The sequence below is a fragment of the Aspergillus mulundensis genome (assembly GCF_003369625.1).
Source record: "Aspergillus mulundensis strain DSM 5745 chromosome Unknown scaffold_27, whole genome shotgun sequence".
Taxonomy (NCBI): Eukaryota; Fungi; Ascomycota; class Eurotiomycetes; order Eurotiales; family Aspergillaceae; genus Aspergillus; species Aspergillus mulundensis.
The window spans coordinates 83025-99806 of record NW_020797915.1 but is presented as its reverse complement, the minus strand read 5'-3'; the positions used below and the strand labels follow the sequence as shown (position 1 = coordinate 99806).

The 16782-nt window shown below is 49.9% G+C and overlaps 7 protein-coding genes across 7 annotated transcripts in view; 5 read left to right on the top strand and 2 right to left on the bottom strand.

The window, feature by feature from the left end:
• Window positions 1–762: 762 nt before the first annotated feature.
• On the top strand, window positions 763–1610 carry prs3 (proteasome core particle subunit beta 6; the record flags this gene model as incomplete). The annotated part of the gene is made up of 2 exons (XM_026753513.1): window positions 763–851; window positions 923–1610. The coding sequence occupies 2 exons, from the start codon at window positions 763–765 to the stop codon at window positions 1608–1610; spliced, it is 777 nt and encodes a 258-aa protein (XP_026597908.1).
• A 201-nt stretch (window positions 1611–1811) lies between these two features.
• DSM5745_11496 (pre-rRNA-processing protein PNO1) lies at window positions 1812–2683 on the bottom strand (the record flags this gene model as incomplete). The annotated part of the gene is made up of 3 exons (XM_026753512.1): window positions 1812–1868; window positions 1919–2562; window positions 2611–2683. The coding sequence occupies 3 exons, from the start codon at window positions 2681–2683 to the stop codon at window positions 1812–1814; spliced, it is 774 nt and encodes a 257-aa protein (XP_026597907.1).
• A 427-nt stretch (window positions 2684–3110) lies between these two features.
• Window positions 3111–5248, top strand: DSM5745_11495 (mitochondrial distribution and morphology protein; the record flags this gene model as incomplete). Its single annotated transcript, XM_026753511.1, has 3 exons — window positions 3111–3795; window positions 3843–5065; window positions 5117–5248. 3 exons carry the CDS (start codon window positions 3111–3113, stop codon window positions 5246–5248), a joined length of 2040 nt encoding a protein of 679 aa, XP_026597906.1.
• A 1054-nt stretch (window positions 5249–6302) lies between these two features.
• DSM5745_11494 (GTPase-activating protein BEM3) lies at window positions 6303–10401 on the top strand (the record flags this gene model as incomplete). The annotated part of the gene is made up of 3 exons (XM_026753510.1): window positions 6303–9447; window positions 9508–10125; window positions 10202–10401. The coding sequence occupies 3 exons, from the start codon at window positions 6303–6305 to the stop codon at window positions 10399–10401; spliced, it is 3963 nt and encodes a 1320-aa protein (XP_026597905.1).
• A 1569-nt stretch (window positions 10402–11970) lies between these two features.
• Window positions 11971–12867, top strand: DSM5745_11493 (18S rRNA methyltransferase BUD23; the record flags this gene model as incomplete). Its single annotated transcript, XM_026753509.1, has 2 exons — window positions 11971–11993; window positions 12051–12867. The coding sequence occupies 2 exons, from the start codon at window positions 11971–11973 to the stop codon at window positions 12865–12867; spliced, it is 840 nt and encodes a 279-aa protein (XP_026597904.1).
• A 599-nt stretch (window positions 12868–13466) lies between these two features.
• Window positions 13467–14973, bottom strand: DSM5745_11492 (isocitrate dehydrogenase (NAD(+)) IDH1; the record flags this gene model as incomplete). Its single annotated transcript, XM_026753508.1, has 5 exons — window positions 13467–13554; window positions 13605–14508; window positions 14591–14665; window positions 14727–14787; window positions 14941–14973. The coding sequence occupies 5 exons, from the start codon at window positions 14971–14973 to the stop codon at window positions 13467–13469; spliced, it is 1161 nt and encodes a 386-aa protein (XP_026597903.1).
• A 1096-nt stretch (window positions 14974–16069) lies between these two features.
• Window positions 16070–16782, top strand: part of DSM5745_11491 (mating alpha-pheromone PpgA) — a gene marked incomplete at both ends in the record, with an annotated part of 920 nt that continues 207 nt past the window's right edge. Inside the window, one exon of the mRNA XM_026753507.1 lies at window positions 16070–16777. Coding sequence (XP_026597902.1) covers window positions 16070–16777 — 708 coding nt within the window. The remainder of the gene's footprint in view (window positions 16778–16782) is intronic.

The window sequence follows — 16782 nt, the reverse complement described above, 5'->3', positions numbered from 1 at the left end:
GTCGATGATGATTGCCCATCCTGAGGTCTAGCTTCATGCATCGGCCCTAAGACTGGGCCGCTAAGTTCTCGATCCGCGACAGTGCCTCTTACTGTAGGCTGAGCCACGAGTAGACTGTCTGAATATATTTTAGTCGGGGTAGTATGCTTCGGTTTCGAGGGAGTGCAATCACCTGTATCCTTTTGTGTTTGCAAGACTTCGACTTGTGATATTTTCAGTTCTTGCTGACAAGTGGTTAGTTGTTGTCTTCAACAAAGCTCGCTGGTGTATACCTTCGACACAGGAGGAGACTGTCGCTTTTCAGTCTCATCCTCACTACTGCTCTCATAATTCCCAAGGCCCAGCATCATTCACAGCGGTTGCCCGAAAGCAAGGAATTTGTGTAGCGGTGACTTTGAGCTTTTCTAAACCGGATAATAGGGTGGTTACTGTGAAGTAACCACGAAGAATGTCATTGGAATAACTGAAGTCAGTAGCAGTTATTTCTGGGAAAGTAGTTTGCCCATCATAACTTTACAAAAGTTGGTTTACGAAGCACTAGTTGCTTAGTATGCTCTATTACGTAATCAGAAGGCAGGTACAACAACCGCGTCACAAGTCAGAGCTTCATCCAAGCTCCATTGGTCCTTCCTTAACGTTGCTATCCCCCATTTCTTGCACCTGGACGAAGAACTCACTCATTCCAAATATTTCCACCTCAGCTGATATTTCTCACGGATACCCACGGATACTCACGGATACTCTTATTGAAACGTTTTTAAGATGACAAGTCTTCTCTCCCACAACCCTCACACCAATTCCATTGGATACTCCTTTGCCCAACCCACGAATGCTGGCAACACAGAGCACTCGTTTTACCCGCAAGTCTTCGCTTCTTCTCATAGTGTCTATAGTATTTATAACAGAACTAATATCATTTTAGGTATACCGATAACGGAGGCTCGGTCCTAGGGATCACGGGCAAGGATTTCGCCGTTCTCGCTGGCGACACTCGTTCGACATCCGGATACAACATCAACTCTCGCTACGTTCCAAAGGTTTTCAAGATTGGCGGGGAGGATGAAACCGGAAAGGACGCTCACATTCTCCTGTCAGTGGTAGGCTTTGCTGCGGATGGCCTAGCCCTCAAGGAAAGGCTGGATGCAGTGGTGAAGATGTACAAGTACCAACATGGGAAACCTATGGGTGTCAGGGCATGCGCTCAGCGACTATCAACTATCCTCTACCAGAAGCGGTTCTTCCCATATTACGTGCAGGCTATCCTGGCTGGTCTTGATGAAGAAGGCAAAGGTGCGCTGTACGGTTATGACCCGGTAGGCTCCTACGAGAGGGAACAGTGCAGGTCGGCCGGAGCGGCATCTAGCTTGATCATGCCATTCCTGGACAACCAAGTCAACCTCAAGAACCAGTACATCCCCGGGAGTGGAGAGGGACACGCTCTCGCAGCTAGGAAGCCTGAGCCAATGTCCAGGGAAACAGTGGAGCAACTTGTACGAGATGCATTTACCAGCGCGGTGGAGAGGCACATTGAAGTTGGAGATGGCCTACAGATGTTGGTCATTACTGCAAATGGGATAGAGGAGATCTATCACCCCTTGAAAAAGGATTAAACCTGGCCTGGCTCATGTGAATAACCTGGTATCTTGATAATCGGCGAAACCGATTTTTCTCTTCGTCCAAAATGATGTACGCACAGAATTCTTCATGAGATTTTTCCCTGAACATTGTCGTCAAATATACCACAAGAATCCCGTATCAGGCAAACCATAACGCCGTGTCATAAGAATATAGCAAACTGTCCGTCGAGGGTATTAAAAGCGTTCCTTCATGCGAGCCGCCACCTTACGCAAATTTCCATACACCTTTCCCTGGACGGAGTCAGCAAGTCGTAATAGAAGACAAGACGCGCTTCACTTACAGGAGGGGCACCCAAAATAAGACTGACAACAGCTTCCTGGCCTGCATTAATGTTCTGGAAACGGCCCAGGATGTGGATTTTCTGATCAGCAATGACAATCCTTGTCCTGCTCGCATTCTCAATTGCATGCCTCGTTCTTCCATCTTTACCAGCAATACGACCAATGGCACGGCTGAGGTGCTCCCCGTTCAGAGACGCTTTGACGTCTCGAATCTCAAAGGACCGGATGTAAAGGTCATCCAACCTCAGCAACGCGACAGCATCATCAATATCGAAGCCTAGTGTGAAAGCCTTGACAAAGTCCTCGCCCTTCTGCAAAGCCCCCGTATCGGTGGTGAACTTGGATGTGCGCAGCTCCACCGCTCGGCTCTTGATGTTCATTCGTACCTGTAACTTGAGATGCTCGACCAACGGCGGGTAGATTTTGGGCCAGTTTGCTTTTAGAGGTGTCATTCTGTGTGGCGGAACAGGAACTTTCCGGGTCTCGACTCGATAAGCGGCGGGAGTTTCTTTGGCAGGTGTGAAGACAGGTCGGCCTTCCAGATCAATTCGCATCTCAGTATCCTCCGTAGAATCCACAGGAACGACAACCTCGTCACCACTTGATGAGATTTGGGCGTCAATTAAGACATCCTCATCGTGCTCTATCTCGCTGTTAGCATGGCGTCCAATTTGACCATTGCTGTACAAACCTTGTGCAAGAGGGGCAATGGTTAGTGCGACCGTAGGAGCATCGGAGGCGCGGAGTGCTGTTGGAGCGGGCATTCTGTCCGATTGTCGAGAATTTCTTATTTCCCTCGGCTGACTCCTCTTCTTTGATCTTGCCTGCGGGACAGGGGTAATTTTGCTGAAAGAATATACAGGCCTTCGTGCGGAAGGCATTAAATTTTAGTTGCAAACAAAGCAAACACTCTGATAACGAGCCGGATGATTTCATTTCAAATTTGCGCCAGGACCCGGACCGCAGTTCTGATAGTACTTACTTTTACCTCATCTGGTCGCATCTTGGAGCATCTTATCCCATCTGCTCAACCAATCTTTATACCCCGCCCTGTAGCGGGCTGTACAGCATGTGACGGACAAAATGTCTAGTATTTTCGGACGCAAGGTGTACACCACCGCCTGGGTGATGGCAGCAAGTCCGTCCCTGAGACAGAGGTTGCGTGTGAATCCAACTCCATATGTATCCGATATGGCCTCACAAATCGACCCCATGTACACTTCTGTCTTCAAACAGTATGCGAAACGGTTTACAGCAGCACCACGTCGCAAGACGAAACAGTTTACGCAATGGTTCGCATCTGAAAACTTTCTCGTCCCCGGCGTCTCGCCCAGTTTTCCTCTAGCAGGGACTGGCGCAACTTGTGCGGTCACGTCGGAGAATCTATTCTTACATAGAAAATATCCGTTCGGCAGGCGATCTTTACAGAGCCTGTCCTACAATGTACAAGCACGGGGATTCCAAACCAAGAAAGACGATGTTTCGAGGAAAGGTGCAGAGACGGACGCCGCTAATCAAGCTGGCAAGAACGATGTTACTAACTCCAGACATCAGAAGACAGAGGGAAACCCCAGTGTGCACGGGGGGAAGCACGAACCCGGTTCGTCAAGTCGCCCTCTGATGCATCGTTTACCACACATGCCGCACCTCCACCGTCCCACAAAAGAAGAACTGCTGGCCGCTGCAACCGGTTTCTGGTCAAGGCTGAAGGTCAGGTTTAAGTGGTTTTCTATCAGAAGCGTTCGACCCTTCAATCTCGATGAAATCGCGGCGCTTTTCTCCTGGGTCATACTTGGTCATGTTGTCTGGGTCGTTCTGGGCACCACCACATTCTTTTCCTTGCTGATCATAGCGATTAATACAGTGTTCGCCCAAGGTAAGCCTCTCGATTGACCGTTTATTCCTCAAACTAAGATCATCCAGAAACTTTAGCTGGTTGGATTGGTAATTACCTCACCAAATCCTCTGGCGTAAAGGTGGTGTTCGAATCTGCCATCGTTCCTAAATGGAGAGACGGGGTGATCACTTTCAAGAATGTTTTCGTATCGCGGCGGCCTGGCCAAGGAACAGGCCATGTCAGTAAAGGCTCGTCAAAGACCGCTGCCGCTGCCGCTGCCGCTGCCGCTCTAAGTGACCAGTCCGCCGCCGATTCATTGGAGCAACGGATAGAGCAGGAAGAGGATACCAACTACACGCAATTTGACGTTTCAATAGAAACAGTCAATGTAACTTTGTCTTTCGGTAGATGGATCAATGGCAAAGGACTCCTTCGCGATGTTGAGGTGAAGGGTGTACGTGGAGTGGTTGATCGCAGATCAGTCTATTGGCCGGATGAACCTCGCGATCCCAAATCTTACCGACACGAGCACAACCCGGGGGATTTCGAGATTGATTCGTTCAAAATGAGCGACTTACTGGTGACCGTTTACCAGCCTAATAACTTCAGGCCGTTCTCGGTAAGCATATTTTCCTGCGACCTTCCACAACTGAGGAAGCAGTGGCTGTTCTACGACTTCCTATCGGCCAACATGATGTCCGGCTCGTTCGACAACTCCTTATTTACAATCCATCCTCGTCAAACCCATAGCTTCACCGGCGCACAGCTCGACAATGGGGCAGAAGAGGATGGCAAACCGACCCCTTGGAAGAAGCACAGCAGGATACGCATTGATGCGTTGAATATCGATCATCTAAACCGCGGTGTACAAGGGCCGTTTGGGTGGATTCATGAAGGGACAGTGGACATTGTTGCCGATATCATGTTCCCCGCGGATAATGACGAAAGTATCGCAAAGGTGATGGTCGATCTTTACGATCGGTTGGAAGCGACTGTCACCTCGAACAGGTACACGGAAGACTCAGACTTCCACCAATTGTCTCAGATCGACAATACCAAGTGCAGTGACAACAAACGTTTCCTAGTTACAGATCTGCGACTGCACCTTAATAATGTCAGGGCAGTCGTTCCATTATTTACACGAGATCTCTCTTACATCAATAATGCCCTAATAAGACCCATTGTCGCATACATAAATTCGCGGCGCACTTTCATCCCTGTCAACTGCCGGCTGGTAAAACGGGTGGAGGATTTCGATGGCAGCTGGACGATTTATGACAGCGGGCTCATGGATGATCTTTCGGCAGCCGTGAGTCATCTTATTTATTCTTTTGTTTATCTCCGTCACTAACTCAGCTAGGTATATGATGCATTTGCTCGTGATGTTGTCGATGAGCAGGCACGCAAGCGACGCTTCAAGAAAGTTGGCTTCTGGTCGCTCCAATTGGCAGCGCAGGCGATTTTCATGGGAATGGCTGGTAATATAGCCTAACAATTGTACGATTATGTATATCTCAAGGGTAGCATCGGCTTGGCAGGCGTTCTGGGATAAAGGCGTCAATGAAAGGACTTTCTCTTCCCTTTATTGACGATGAGCCCAGTATCATGGCCATGCTGAGAGGCAGGGTGTACACTGTAGTGAGAGTAAACTCCTGAATAATAATAAGAAGTTTAACCTGGAACAGGCATATTTCGTGTCAACAGTCAACTCATCGGCAATTCCACATGCTCTTCAATTTTAGCAAGTTTGGATCCAGAGCTGAAGTCTCTTCGGCTGTGATCCTGTGACAAGATCTTCGTTTATTTAATTATACTTGGATCATCCTTATTTATCACTTCCTTCCCCGCTTCGTGGCCCAAATTTCTGTTCACCGTTGCCCCCCTTTTCTCCCAACGTTGGGTCGGTGTTCCTGAAGAACGGAAAAACAAGGATACCAATCCGGCAGCATCTCGTCCCGAGACCTGCCCCTGAGCGCTGGTGGAAGACCCAGTCGAACCGGCTCGTGGCTAGCAACGTGCAAGCGCCCACCGTGGCTCATCCCCCACGCCGGTCGAGTTGAGCTTCGACTCCTGATCAAGTCATGTCGCAGGACCAGCGGCAGGGTAGTGATCACACCTTCAGCTCCCTGCATACCAGTTTCGCGAGTTTCGCGGCCTCTCCGACAGGTAAATACATGCCAGGCCTTTTTTATTTAGATAGGTTAAACAGATGATCTTATCTTCAGCGAATCTTTTTAGCATTACTCTCGGGCGCGCAGGCCCTCCGTTCTGGATCGTCTGTCAGTGCTTCCCCCCGCAAGCATATACCGTCACCCCTGCACATAAGCGCACGAACCCTGTCACCTCAGCGGACCGATTCGGGTCTATCCCAAATAACTGCATCACCAAGCTCATCTGCAACTACTTCGCCCCTTGAAAATTTGTCCACCATCAGCGAGATCGCCCATGCTGCGTTTCCTGCACCTCCATCGAGAATTAATCCGATCACCCCGAGCGCATTGCACACGTCACAACGGGCGTCTGGCGCCAGTCAGAATGACAGAAAAATGACCGACAAGGCGAATGAAACCACTAAGGCTCGAAAGGATTCTGATGCAACTGAATCTAACAAGTCAATGTCGCCTTCTATCATGTCACCCATCGGCTCCCTGCAATCAAACAAAAGAGAGAGGACGGGGCATCGTGCTATGCCACGTACCTCGTCTATTGATTCTGCAATATCATCTCTTTCATCCGCTTCGCAGTCTCACAAGTCGTCCTTCGATGCCAATGCGGTCAGTCAAGCAGATATTGACAATCTAATAAATGCGGCCGGGTCTCCAGACGCTGTTATCATACATCTTTTAAAGGAGAAACACCATGCGGCTTCTCAAAACACGCAATTATGGAAACTCGTTGATAAGCAGCGCACTCTGATTATGGGTCTGAACAAGGACCTGGAACGTGCTTTAAAAGACAAAGAGCGATACAAGAAGAGAGCTAAAGAACTCCAGACCGCAGTACCACCACTCCCGCCTACGGAAATTGATCCTTCGCAACCTGTCACTGCAGGGTCAACTAGTGCTTCAAACGGCCAGGCCCTAGCGCAGGACACCCACAGCAGCAAGATTGCCAACACGTTCGACCGCCGGGACTCCCTCAAAAACAGTCCTAGTTTGAAACAGCTTATTAAGACCGAGTTGCTTACGGAGGAACCTGATTTACGCTTTGACTCGCAGAATTTTCAACAGCAGGCCTCGTTCCAAGAGACATCAGCAGCCACAAGCCCGGCGTCTTTGGCCAGCTCGCGCCCCGCGTTTGGGACTAGCAAAAGCCAAAAATCTCCAGATCCTGCCCGAAAGCCTCCTCCTGCACCGTTAAACTTGGGCCACCCGGACCGCGCCACAGCGTTACGCGAAGCGTCTGACTCCGAGTCTGAATATGAAGACATTCTTACGGTCGAAGAGTCGCCAATAGAACGCGGGAGGCGAAAGACAAGGGCCGATGATGACAGAGAACGAGAAGCAGTTTTGTCTCAGGAGAGGCCGGATGTCGACCCCTTGGGGCAACCCCAACTTCTTTCTTCAAAGCATAGTGAAAACCCAACAACCACAACTGCAGGCCAACCGTCCTTAGATATACGCCGAATAGTACCCCCGGATGTCATTACCCCTCGTATGGGTCAGTCTTCAGTCACTGATCGTCACCTCATGAATGGCCCAAAGAGTCCCGGTTTACCTCTTAGCCCGCGCCCTGAGGACCGGCCTCTTGGTTCTCCAACGCCGCGTATGCCAAGGGAAATGCCGACTTCATTCTCTTCCTTGGCTATGTCCTCAGGGAACAATCCAACGGGACTTGCGTTAAACCCCCGCCTTGGAAAGGGTCAGATCGCCGTGGTAACTAACACACCTACACACTCCCAATTCCATTTCGATCCGTTCAACCGCCCTATACCATCAATCGACGCAGCTGTGAAAATCGATAGCCCTCAATCTCCGAGATCGATGCTCAGCGGGATTCACCAAGGTTTGAGGTCAGACGATTATCCAAATCTTCTACTGCCCCCGAATGCACTCCCCCTTATCCAGGTGAAAGTCTCGTCCTCGAGATTGCGGCCTTCTAGAAATAGCTACTTCGCCTCGCGACCACTAGACGATGAACCAGTTTTCACATTGAGTGTTTTCTCCCGCTCGGAGAATTCAGAACTCTGGCGGGTTGAAAAAGTCATTGCAGCGCTACCTCAACTCGATAACCAAATAAGACACTTGTCTCATCTTCAAGCGAAACTACCCGACCGGTCTATATTCAGTGGGCAATCTCCTGCGAAAGTAGATGCGAGACGCGCTGCTTTAAATTCGTATTTTGAAGACCTCCTCGACAACCCTATGGATGAAAGAGCAGCATTGATCCTTTGTCAATTCCTTACTTCTGATGCGATCGAACCCCGAGATGACGAAACGAGCTTGCTTAAAGGTAGCATCCAGCCGGGGTCCGATATCGCACGCGGTCCAGATGGAAAGCCTAGGAAGGAGGGTTATTTGACAAAAAGAGGCAAAAACTTTGGCGGCTGGAAGGCGCGCTACTTCGTCTTGCATGGTCCCGAGCTCAAGTATTTCGAAGCCCCAGGAGGCGCCCATCTTGGAACCATCAAAATCTCCAATGCGCAGATCGGGAAACAGTCACAGACGGCGCAGGGCACATCATCGCGACTCGACGAGGACGATTTTGACAATCAGTATCGTCATGCCTTCCTTATATTGGAGCCGAAAAAGAAGGACTCTTCCGCTCTTGTGCGCCACGTTTTGTGCGCTGAAAGCGATGACGAGAGAGATACATGGGTTGAAGCGCTCCTAGAATATGTCGAAGGCGCTTCGGTAGATGAGAAAACTATGGCTGCTCAGGTAGCAAGCAATATCACAGGAAACACTTCTTCGAGAAACAAGCTATTCTCCAACAGTGGCAGAAAAGGCAGCAGAGAGACTGATAGTCCTGACCTGGAGACCTTTGACACCGTTCAGGGCTTCAGTTTCGAAGACGCTATCCCTGCTGAACCACCTGTTATCGGTACTTCTGATTCGCGGACACCAAGGTCGCCATTGTTCCCGACGACGGGTGCATTCCAGGATCCAAGCGATATGAACCAGTCCGATCATGGTCAGATCTCGTCAAAAATAATATCTGCACCTACGAATGGTGCCGTGATTCAAGACGCCGGGGCATGGGGAAACAAGACCACAACAAGCACCAAAGAGAAGAAGCGTAGCATCTGGGGATTTCGTACAAGGTCATCGATTGATCTTGCTTCCCATTTTCAAGCTGTTTCCGAGGTTCCTGCCATCCAACTTCACGGTGCTAGCGGTGAAAAAAGGGAGTTGATCAAACCAGTTTTTGGGATGCCTTTGGTAGAAGCGGTGCGAGATTGCGCGCCGTTTGACATCGATGTCGATTTACCTGCCGTGGTTTATCGCTGCCTAGAATATCTCAGGGCTAAAAAGGCGGAGTTCGAGGAAGGCATATTCCGATTGAGCGGATCGAACGTCGTTGTAAAGGCTTTGAGAGAGCGTTTCAATACTGAAGGAGACGTGGACTTCCTTGCCGGAGATGAGTATTATGACGTGCATGCTGTAGCCTCACTGTTCAAACAGTACCTCCGGGAGTTACCATCTACTGTTCTCACGCGCGAATTGCATATCGAATTCTTGCGTGTCCTTGGTAAGCATAACACCTCATGCTTTTCCATGCAACGATAATAACTCATAATGCTGCCTTCAGATATCAACGATAAGCCGAATAAAGTCACGGCGTTCAATTCATTGGTTAATAGACTTCCAAAGCCAAACTTGGCCTTACTGCGAGCATTGGTTCAATTTCTGATTGTCATTGTTAACAACTCTGATGTTAACAAAATGACTGTCAGGAATGTGGGCATAGTCTTTGCTCCTACTCTCAATATACCGGCCCCCGTTTTTTCAATGTTTCTCACTGACTACGATGAAATTTTTGACGATATACCAGAATACAATGCAAACCCAATGGACTTGGCCGTTGATCACTCCTTGACGCCGGAGGACATTAGATCTCCCCGTCGCCAAATGTTCTCTGATATTCCCACGCCAGCCCATAATCAGATGACCTTTCCTAGGTCCGGGGACAATCCCAACAACCACAATCCGCATCATGATACTGGCTTCATCTCCATGCAACCAAGCTATGAAGCTTTCGCTCCTGACAGAACGGAGCTCTACAACCAACCGCCAGCCGCTGTGAGCAGGACGCTGGCTCCAGAATCTGACAACAATCGCAGTGCCAAGGCCAAGCGAAGGGAAAGCAACATTCTTTTTATGGACATCAATAGCGATGGTTCGCCTCCGGCGTCCAATGACACGTTCGGTAAGTACTGTGTCGATCGCCTTCATCTCCGGCGCCGAGATGCTAACTCCGAATATAGCTTGACTTTCTTATTCAGACAAGCACACCGGTCGCCCTTGCTCTTTAGCTGAAATTGTCACCGAAACTGCTCTGCCTCGAAACTTTTTTATTTCTATTCCAACTTACCGCTTACACCATGATACTGCTTGCATGGTCGAGCGGAACGATTCGAACGAATATGCAACGACGTTTATAATGCCTGAACTGCCTACCGAGTACGATCGAGCTAGCTCCTGATGAGCGGCCTAGACGCCTAATACTAATGATAACCGGGGCCTCCATATTTGACTGATGTCAGTCTTCATTCTCCCACTGCGTCGCTTGTCTTAAGTTTGAAATGTGACTTACGGGCTCATGACTGCCCCAATGCTTTTAAGTGCCCTTTTGTATAAATCTCTTTTGTGCCTGTGATTACGTTGGTGACTACAGGAACTCTATACCCCTTTATTTTGATTAGATGCATTCTATGGTTAATGGTTTCAATAAGAATTTAAGGGTCCCCAGTTGTGGAGTCGTAGAACTATTCCAGGTTAGTATAATGCATGTCGGGTACTAGCTTCATTATACCCATCAAATTATACAATGCATCAAGACTATATAACACATTCCCCTAAAACCGCTTTGCACGATCGCCCTTCCAAAACCCCATCAACTCCCCGTTCTCACTAACCCACTCGCGTACACCATCAACCAAGGCCTTGGCCATGCCTTTATTCTTATTTTTCCCATCAGTCCCCAGAGACCCCCGACTTAGCCCAGCCGTCGGAACGGGCTCGCCCGTCGCATATTCAGATCCCATTGTAGGCAGCACGTTTTCTCCCGCACTCAAACTGACAAACAGCGCAAAGGGTACCAACCAGACACAGAGTCCAAAATATGAGGCCACTTCTGTAAACGTCGGCATGTCGCTGGGACTAATATTGTACGGCTGGCGCCAGCTCGTTGAGCTCCGAGGCGGCGTCGCGGGCTTCGAAAAGTGCCGGAACCAGAGCCAGTGGTTGAGGCCAACGAGGAAGCAAGAAAGGATGAAGAACGGGTCTGAGAGTTTCACTATGGGGAAGCGGCGGAGGTTGCTTGCGTAGACAATGTGGGAGCCGATGCTGAGAAGGGAGAGCGAGAAGGGGAACTTGTCGAAGAAAAAGAGCAATATTTGGATTGCGATTATGCCGTATATTAGGCGGGATAGAAGCCGGCGAGCTATGACGGTGTGTTCTTCAACGAGTTCAGAAAGATAATAGAGGCCCGATGCTGGAAAGATGTGTTAATGTCCCAGGATTACCAGAAGACAGGATTTCATGTGCACGGTTATTCAGTGCAGGCTGTGCATGCTAGGAGTATCCAAGTTTGGAAGGTCTTACCTATGGCTAAAGTGAGAAAGCAAAATCCTACAACCATCCCCAAATACCCTACTAATGGTAATATCCACATTCTGCAGGCACGACGGCACCGACGAGTTCAAGGGCTAGTGAAGTGACGGTTGCAAGGGAGCTGTGGATGAACGAAAGGGTTAACGGGTAATCTGAGTACGGCGCCTCTTCTGTGTAATGGCAATGGCATAACCATCAATTGAGAATTAGATTGGATAAGTTAGGCTCGCGTAGCTAGGTATGGAACAGGTGAGAGTGAGACATATACTAAAGCAATCTTGCATAGATGGCTTCATGCCTCAGGCAATAACCCCACGCTAAGCTGGCGGTCCGGTCAAAAAAAAATATATGTCCTCCCATATCGTGAGTACTATACTGTTCTTGTTTTGTCTACAGCGTCCTATACCTGAAGATCAGATTTCGCGCCAAAATTTTCGCAATGTCGCGTCCCGAAGATGTCCTGTGAGTTCAAAATATCAAAGGTCAACGTCAACTTATCACTAACGCAATTCTCCAAAGACCCCCGGATCTCTTCTACGATGACAGCGAATCTCGAAAGTATACCACTTCATCTCGGATTCGCAACATCCAGGCAGACATGACACACAGGGCTCTTGAGCTTCTTGACCTCAAAGCGGCCTCGTTAATTCTTGACATTGGCTGCGGCTCAGGCTTGTCTGGTGAGATACTCTCTCAAGAGCCGCGCGAGCAAGGCGGTCCACACACATGGATTGGAATGGATATATCGCCTAGCATGCTCGACATAGCACTACAGCGAGGAGTAGATGGTGATTTATTTCTCGCGGATATCGGCCAGGGCGTACCGTTTCGACCGGGAACGTTCGATGCAGCAATCAGCATCAGTGCCATCCAGTGGCTGTGCAATGCGGAGACAAGCGATGTTAGTCCAGAGGGTCGTCTTCGGAGATTCTTCGAGGGCCTATTTGCTAGTCTTCGACGTGGTGGGCGCGCCGTTTGTCAATTTTACCCCAAAAACGATGCCCAGCGCACGATGATCAGCGGCGCTGCTATCAAGGCCGGTTTTGGCGCCGGTATTTTGGAAGACGACCCCGGTACGAAGAACAGCAAGCTCTACCTTGTTCTGACTGTTGGTGGCGGGGGTCTACAGGGCGATATCACCGGTGTGGTAGATGGGATGAGTGATGTGGATGTCATGGATGCGAGAAGAAAGGCCTTGGAACACGGTAGGACGTCGAGCGCCAGGAAGGGCGATAAGGCTTGGATCTTGCGAAAGAAAGAACAGATGACAAAGAAAGGCAAAGTCGTCAAAGCGAATTCAAAGTACACCGGCCGCAAAAGGCGCCCAGCGTTCTGATCGGCTGGCACCATCAAGAACATTTTCGTTATACCCCAAACCGCTGCATAAGCGATAGCCAGGAACCCGAGCCAAGTATCACGACCAGAATCTTACTTCTGGTATCAGACTCCGTCAATGCGCTGCGTCAATACTTCACGCGGCTCGGGAAGCACGTCGCCTCCACTTCAGAGAAATCTTGCGAGCTCCATTTCCTTCAGGTTGCGGTCCGTATACAGCAAGAATGGAGGCATTAAGTATTGAGTATGTGGTTTCAAGCAAGCGTATAGCACCTTAGGGATTATGGATGCAAACGAGACCTGAGAATATTTGCGCCTTGGGGGAATCAATGGATAGCCCGAGACTCTGGTGATTGAGAATTCACGACTTGGAATATAAGATACTTCTATTTGAACCACACATACATCTTCACACATCTTAGACAGCCGGCTTTGTTTTACAACTGCGAGAGACGTCTTCAGTAATATTCAGGGTGATACATAGGTTACGGCGACGGAAACCAAAAAGCCAAGCTGACCTTCAGTCATTTCACAAGCTGTACAAGATCTCGCTGTCAAAACAATGTAATAATGACCTCAACAAGGTTCATCGAGGGAGGTTTACAGAGCCGCCTCCATCTTGTCAAGGACGGCACGGGTGAACTCATGAGTGGAAGCCTGACCGCCCATGTCACGGGTTCGCGTTTGGCTAGCGAATTTGTTAGTGAATTTAAGAACATAGGAGTAGAGTACACTCACCCTTCACCAATCACGTCGTAGACAGCCTTGGAGATGCGGTTGGCGTGGTCATCCAGCCCGAGGTGGCGGAGAAGCATGGATCCAGACAGAATCATGGCGCTAGGGTTGGCCTGGTCTTTTCCTTTGATATCGAGACCAACGTGACGGCAACCAGGCTCGAAGACGGCAACATCGCGTCCCATGTTGCATCCGGGAACAACACCGGGTCCGCCAACGAGGGCGGCGCCAATGTTGGAAAGAATACCGCCGTACAAATTGGGCATGACCATCACGTCGAACTGCTGAGGTCTAGAGACAGCCTGCATAGAAGCATTGTCGACAATCATATCGTTGACTTCCAAAGTGGGGTAGTTCTCAGCAGTCTTGTGAAAAGTGCTGCGGAACAGACCGTCCGCAAGCTTCATGATGTTCGCCTTGTGGATACAAGTGACCTTCTTCCTGTTGTTGGCAAGCGCGAAGCTGAAAGCGAACTTGGCGATACGCTCAGATTTAGCGCGAGTGATAATCTTCAATGACTCGACAACTCCCTGGACAGACTGGTGCTCAAGGCCAGAGTATTCACCCTCAGTGTTTTCACGGATGATACAGAGGTCGACATTGTTGTGGCGAGTCTGATAGCCGGGGATGTTCTTGATAAGCACGACGGAAGCAAAGATATCAAGTTCCTGTCGAAGAGCAACGTTGAATGACTGGTGGCCGGAGCGCTCAACCGGAGTGAAAAGGATACCCTTCAGGCCGAGCTTGTTTCGTCGAAGGGAAGCAATGGACTCTTTGAATAGTTCTTCAGAATGCTTGTTGCCGGTGTCCACTCCGCTTACATCAACTTGTTCCCACTCAATGGGCACATTGTCGGCCTTGAAGATAGTCTTGACTGACTCCGCGACTTCAGCACCAATACCATCACCTAGTAAATCAAGTATAAGGCATTAGTTGGTTGAGGGGTCGATCAACGACGTCGCAAGTATAAGCGAACTTATTAAGCGTACCTGGAATAAGCGTCACGGTGTACTTGCCACCATATTTCGTGGGCTTGAAAATATCCTGCTGGACTGTTGCGAAAGCTGATATCGGAGCGTTAACAGCATATTCTTCCGACAATCGGATATATTAAGACGAACGCACATCTTGCCGCAGCCGAGGAGCGGGCGAAAGAAGGTTGAGCAGCAGCGCGTCGGAAAAGCGACTAGATAGAAAGTGAGTGAGTATAAGGGTGAAGGGTATAGGACAACGGCGTGTACAGGTAAGGTGTTGTGCGCGGACTTCGCCAGACGGAGGCTGATGGACGGGAGAAAGATAGGACGGAGGCTGCAAGAGAGGTGTTTTTTTTTTGACATACCTTAGCGGGATGAACTGTCCTTGAGGCAAACATCTTGAGTGAACAAAGAACAGAGCAATTGAGGGGAGAGTCCGGATTGGAGGAGACCTGGCGGAGGGAGGGAAAAGAAAGAATGGATGGAAGAAGACTGGGATGCTGCACGAGGCACCGGAAAAAACGGCGGATCCTCTCGGCATGCATCGCCAAATGACATTGCACGGGCCGATCTTATCTAAGGAATCACATTCTCATTATTTGAACCCGAACCGACTCCCATGTTGATTCAACCATCCCAGTTTCTTTGACCTCGAGCCCGGCTCCTTTTCACCTTGTACTGGTTTTGGGAGATGTTTTCACAAGTTGTGCACCCTGAGCTCTTAGCAGTGGATAGCACACACTCTGGTACGTCCCATGTTTCCTATCCGACGTATCAATAAGGCTTCTTGTTTGATGAATAGCTATTGATTTCTTATTCACAGACAAAGAGCTCTATTGCCAGCTTTGAGGTGGCTTGCTCTATTGAGCTCCATTTTTGGCAAAGAGTAACCGTTCACAGTTTCTACTCAATTAGCCTCTCTCTTTTGGCATGCTTTGACTTATTCAAGGTTTCAACATGTGACACGAATGTGGCAGCCAATTGCCTATTCAGCTGCTCTTCACCTAGCTTGCATGAAGAAAGGCCTCTCTTCTAGCAGCCTCAAGTTGCCTGGGCTCTAACTATAGTTTTGGGGACCCTTTGTCACCCCTTCCCTGAGCTATAGGCGAAAATGTGAGGAATCTATTGAAAGCCATACATGCCTTTGGCCATGGGGACTCATGGCTCTATTCAACAGAATAGGTGTTCTTGCTATTTGCCTTCAATAGAGCCACTTGTCTGAATAACGTGGCAAGTTCTTTCACTGGAGTTTCGAAATGGATGCCCCATGATTGCCCTGGTGAGGTGAGTATAGTATGCTCGCGTTTTCAATAAGCATATATGGCTATCTATAAACTGGCTGACATTTCCAGTCCTTCTCCTTTCTGTCATTGCCAGCATCAGAGCTAGCAATCTCTTCCTTCTTTACCTCCAACCCATCAGTTCGATCTTGGAAGCGAGTCCTTCCTTCTCGACTTCACTCTCGAACACAATCTTGAATACGCTCTCTTCATCATGAAGCTCCTCTCTGTCTCCGTTGCTTTCGTTGCGCTCGTCGCCACTGCTGTCCAGGCTGCACCTACAGCTGAGGCTGAGGCCGAACCCCAACGATGGTGCAGGTGGCCCGGACAGGTCTGCCACAAGTCCAAGCGTGTGGTTGCCGCCCTTGACCTTGCCAAACGGAACGCCGATGCAATGCCGGAGGCCGAGGCTGAGGCTGAGGCTGAGGCTGAGGCCGAACCCCAACGATGGTGCAGGTGGCCCGGACAGGTCTGCCATAAGTCCAAGCGTGTGGTTGCCGCCCTTGACCTTGCCAAGCGGGACGCCGATGCAATGCCGGAGGCCGAAGCCAACGCTGAGGCTGAGGCTGTGGCTGAGGCCGAGCCCCAAAGGTGGTGCAGGTGGCCCGGACAGGTCTGCCATAAGTCCAAGCGTGTGGTTGCCGCCCTTGACCTTGCCAAGCGGAATGCCGATGCGATGCCGGAGGCCGAAGCCGAGGCTGAGGCTGAGGCTGAGGCTGAGGCCGAACCCCAGAGGTGGTGCAGGTGGCCCGGACAGGTCTGCCATAAGTCAAAGCGTATAGTTGCCGCCCTTGACCTTGCCAAACGGGACGCCGAGGCCGAGGCCGCACCTCAAAGGTGGTGCAGGTGGCCCGGACAGGTCTGCCATAAGGCCAAGCGTGCTGCCGAAGCCATCGACAATGTTAAGCGCTCTGCTGAGGCCGTTGC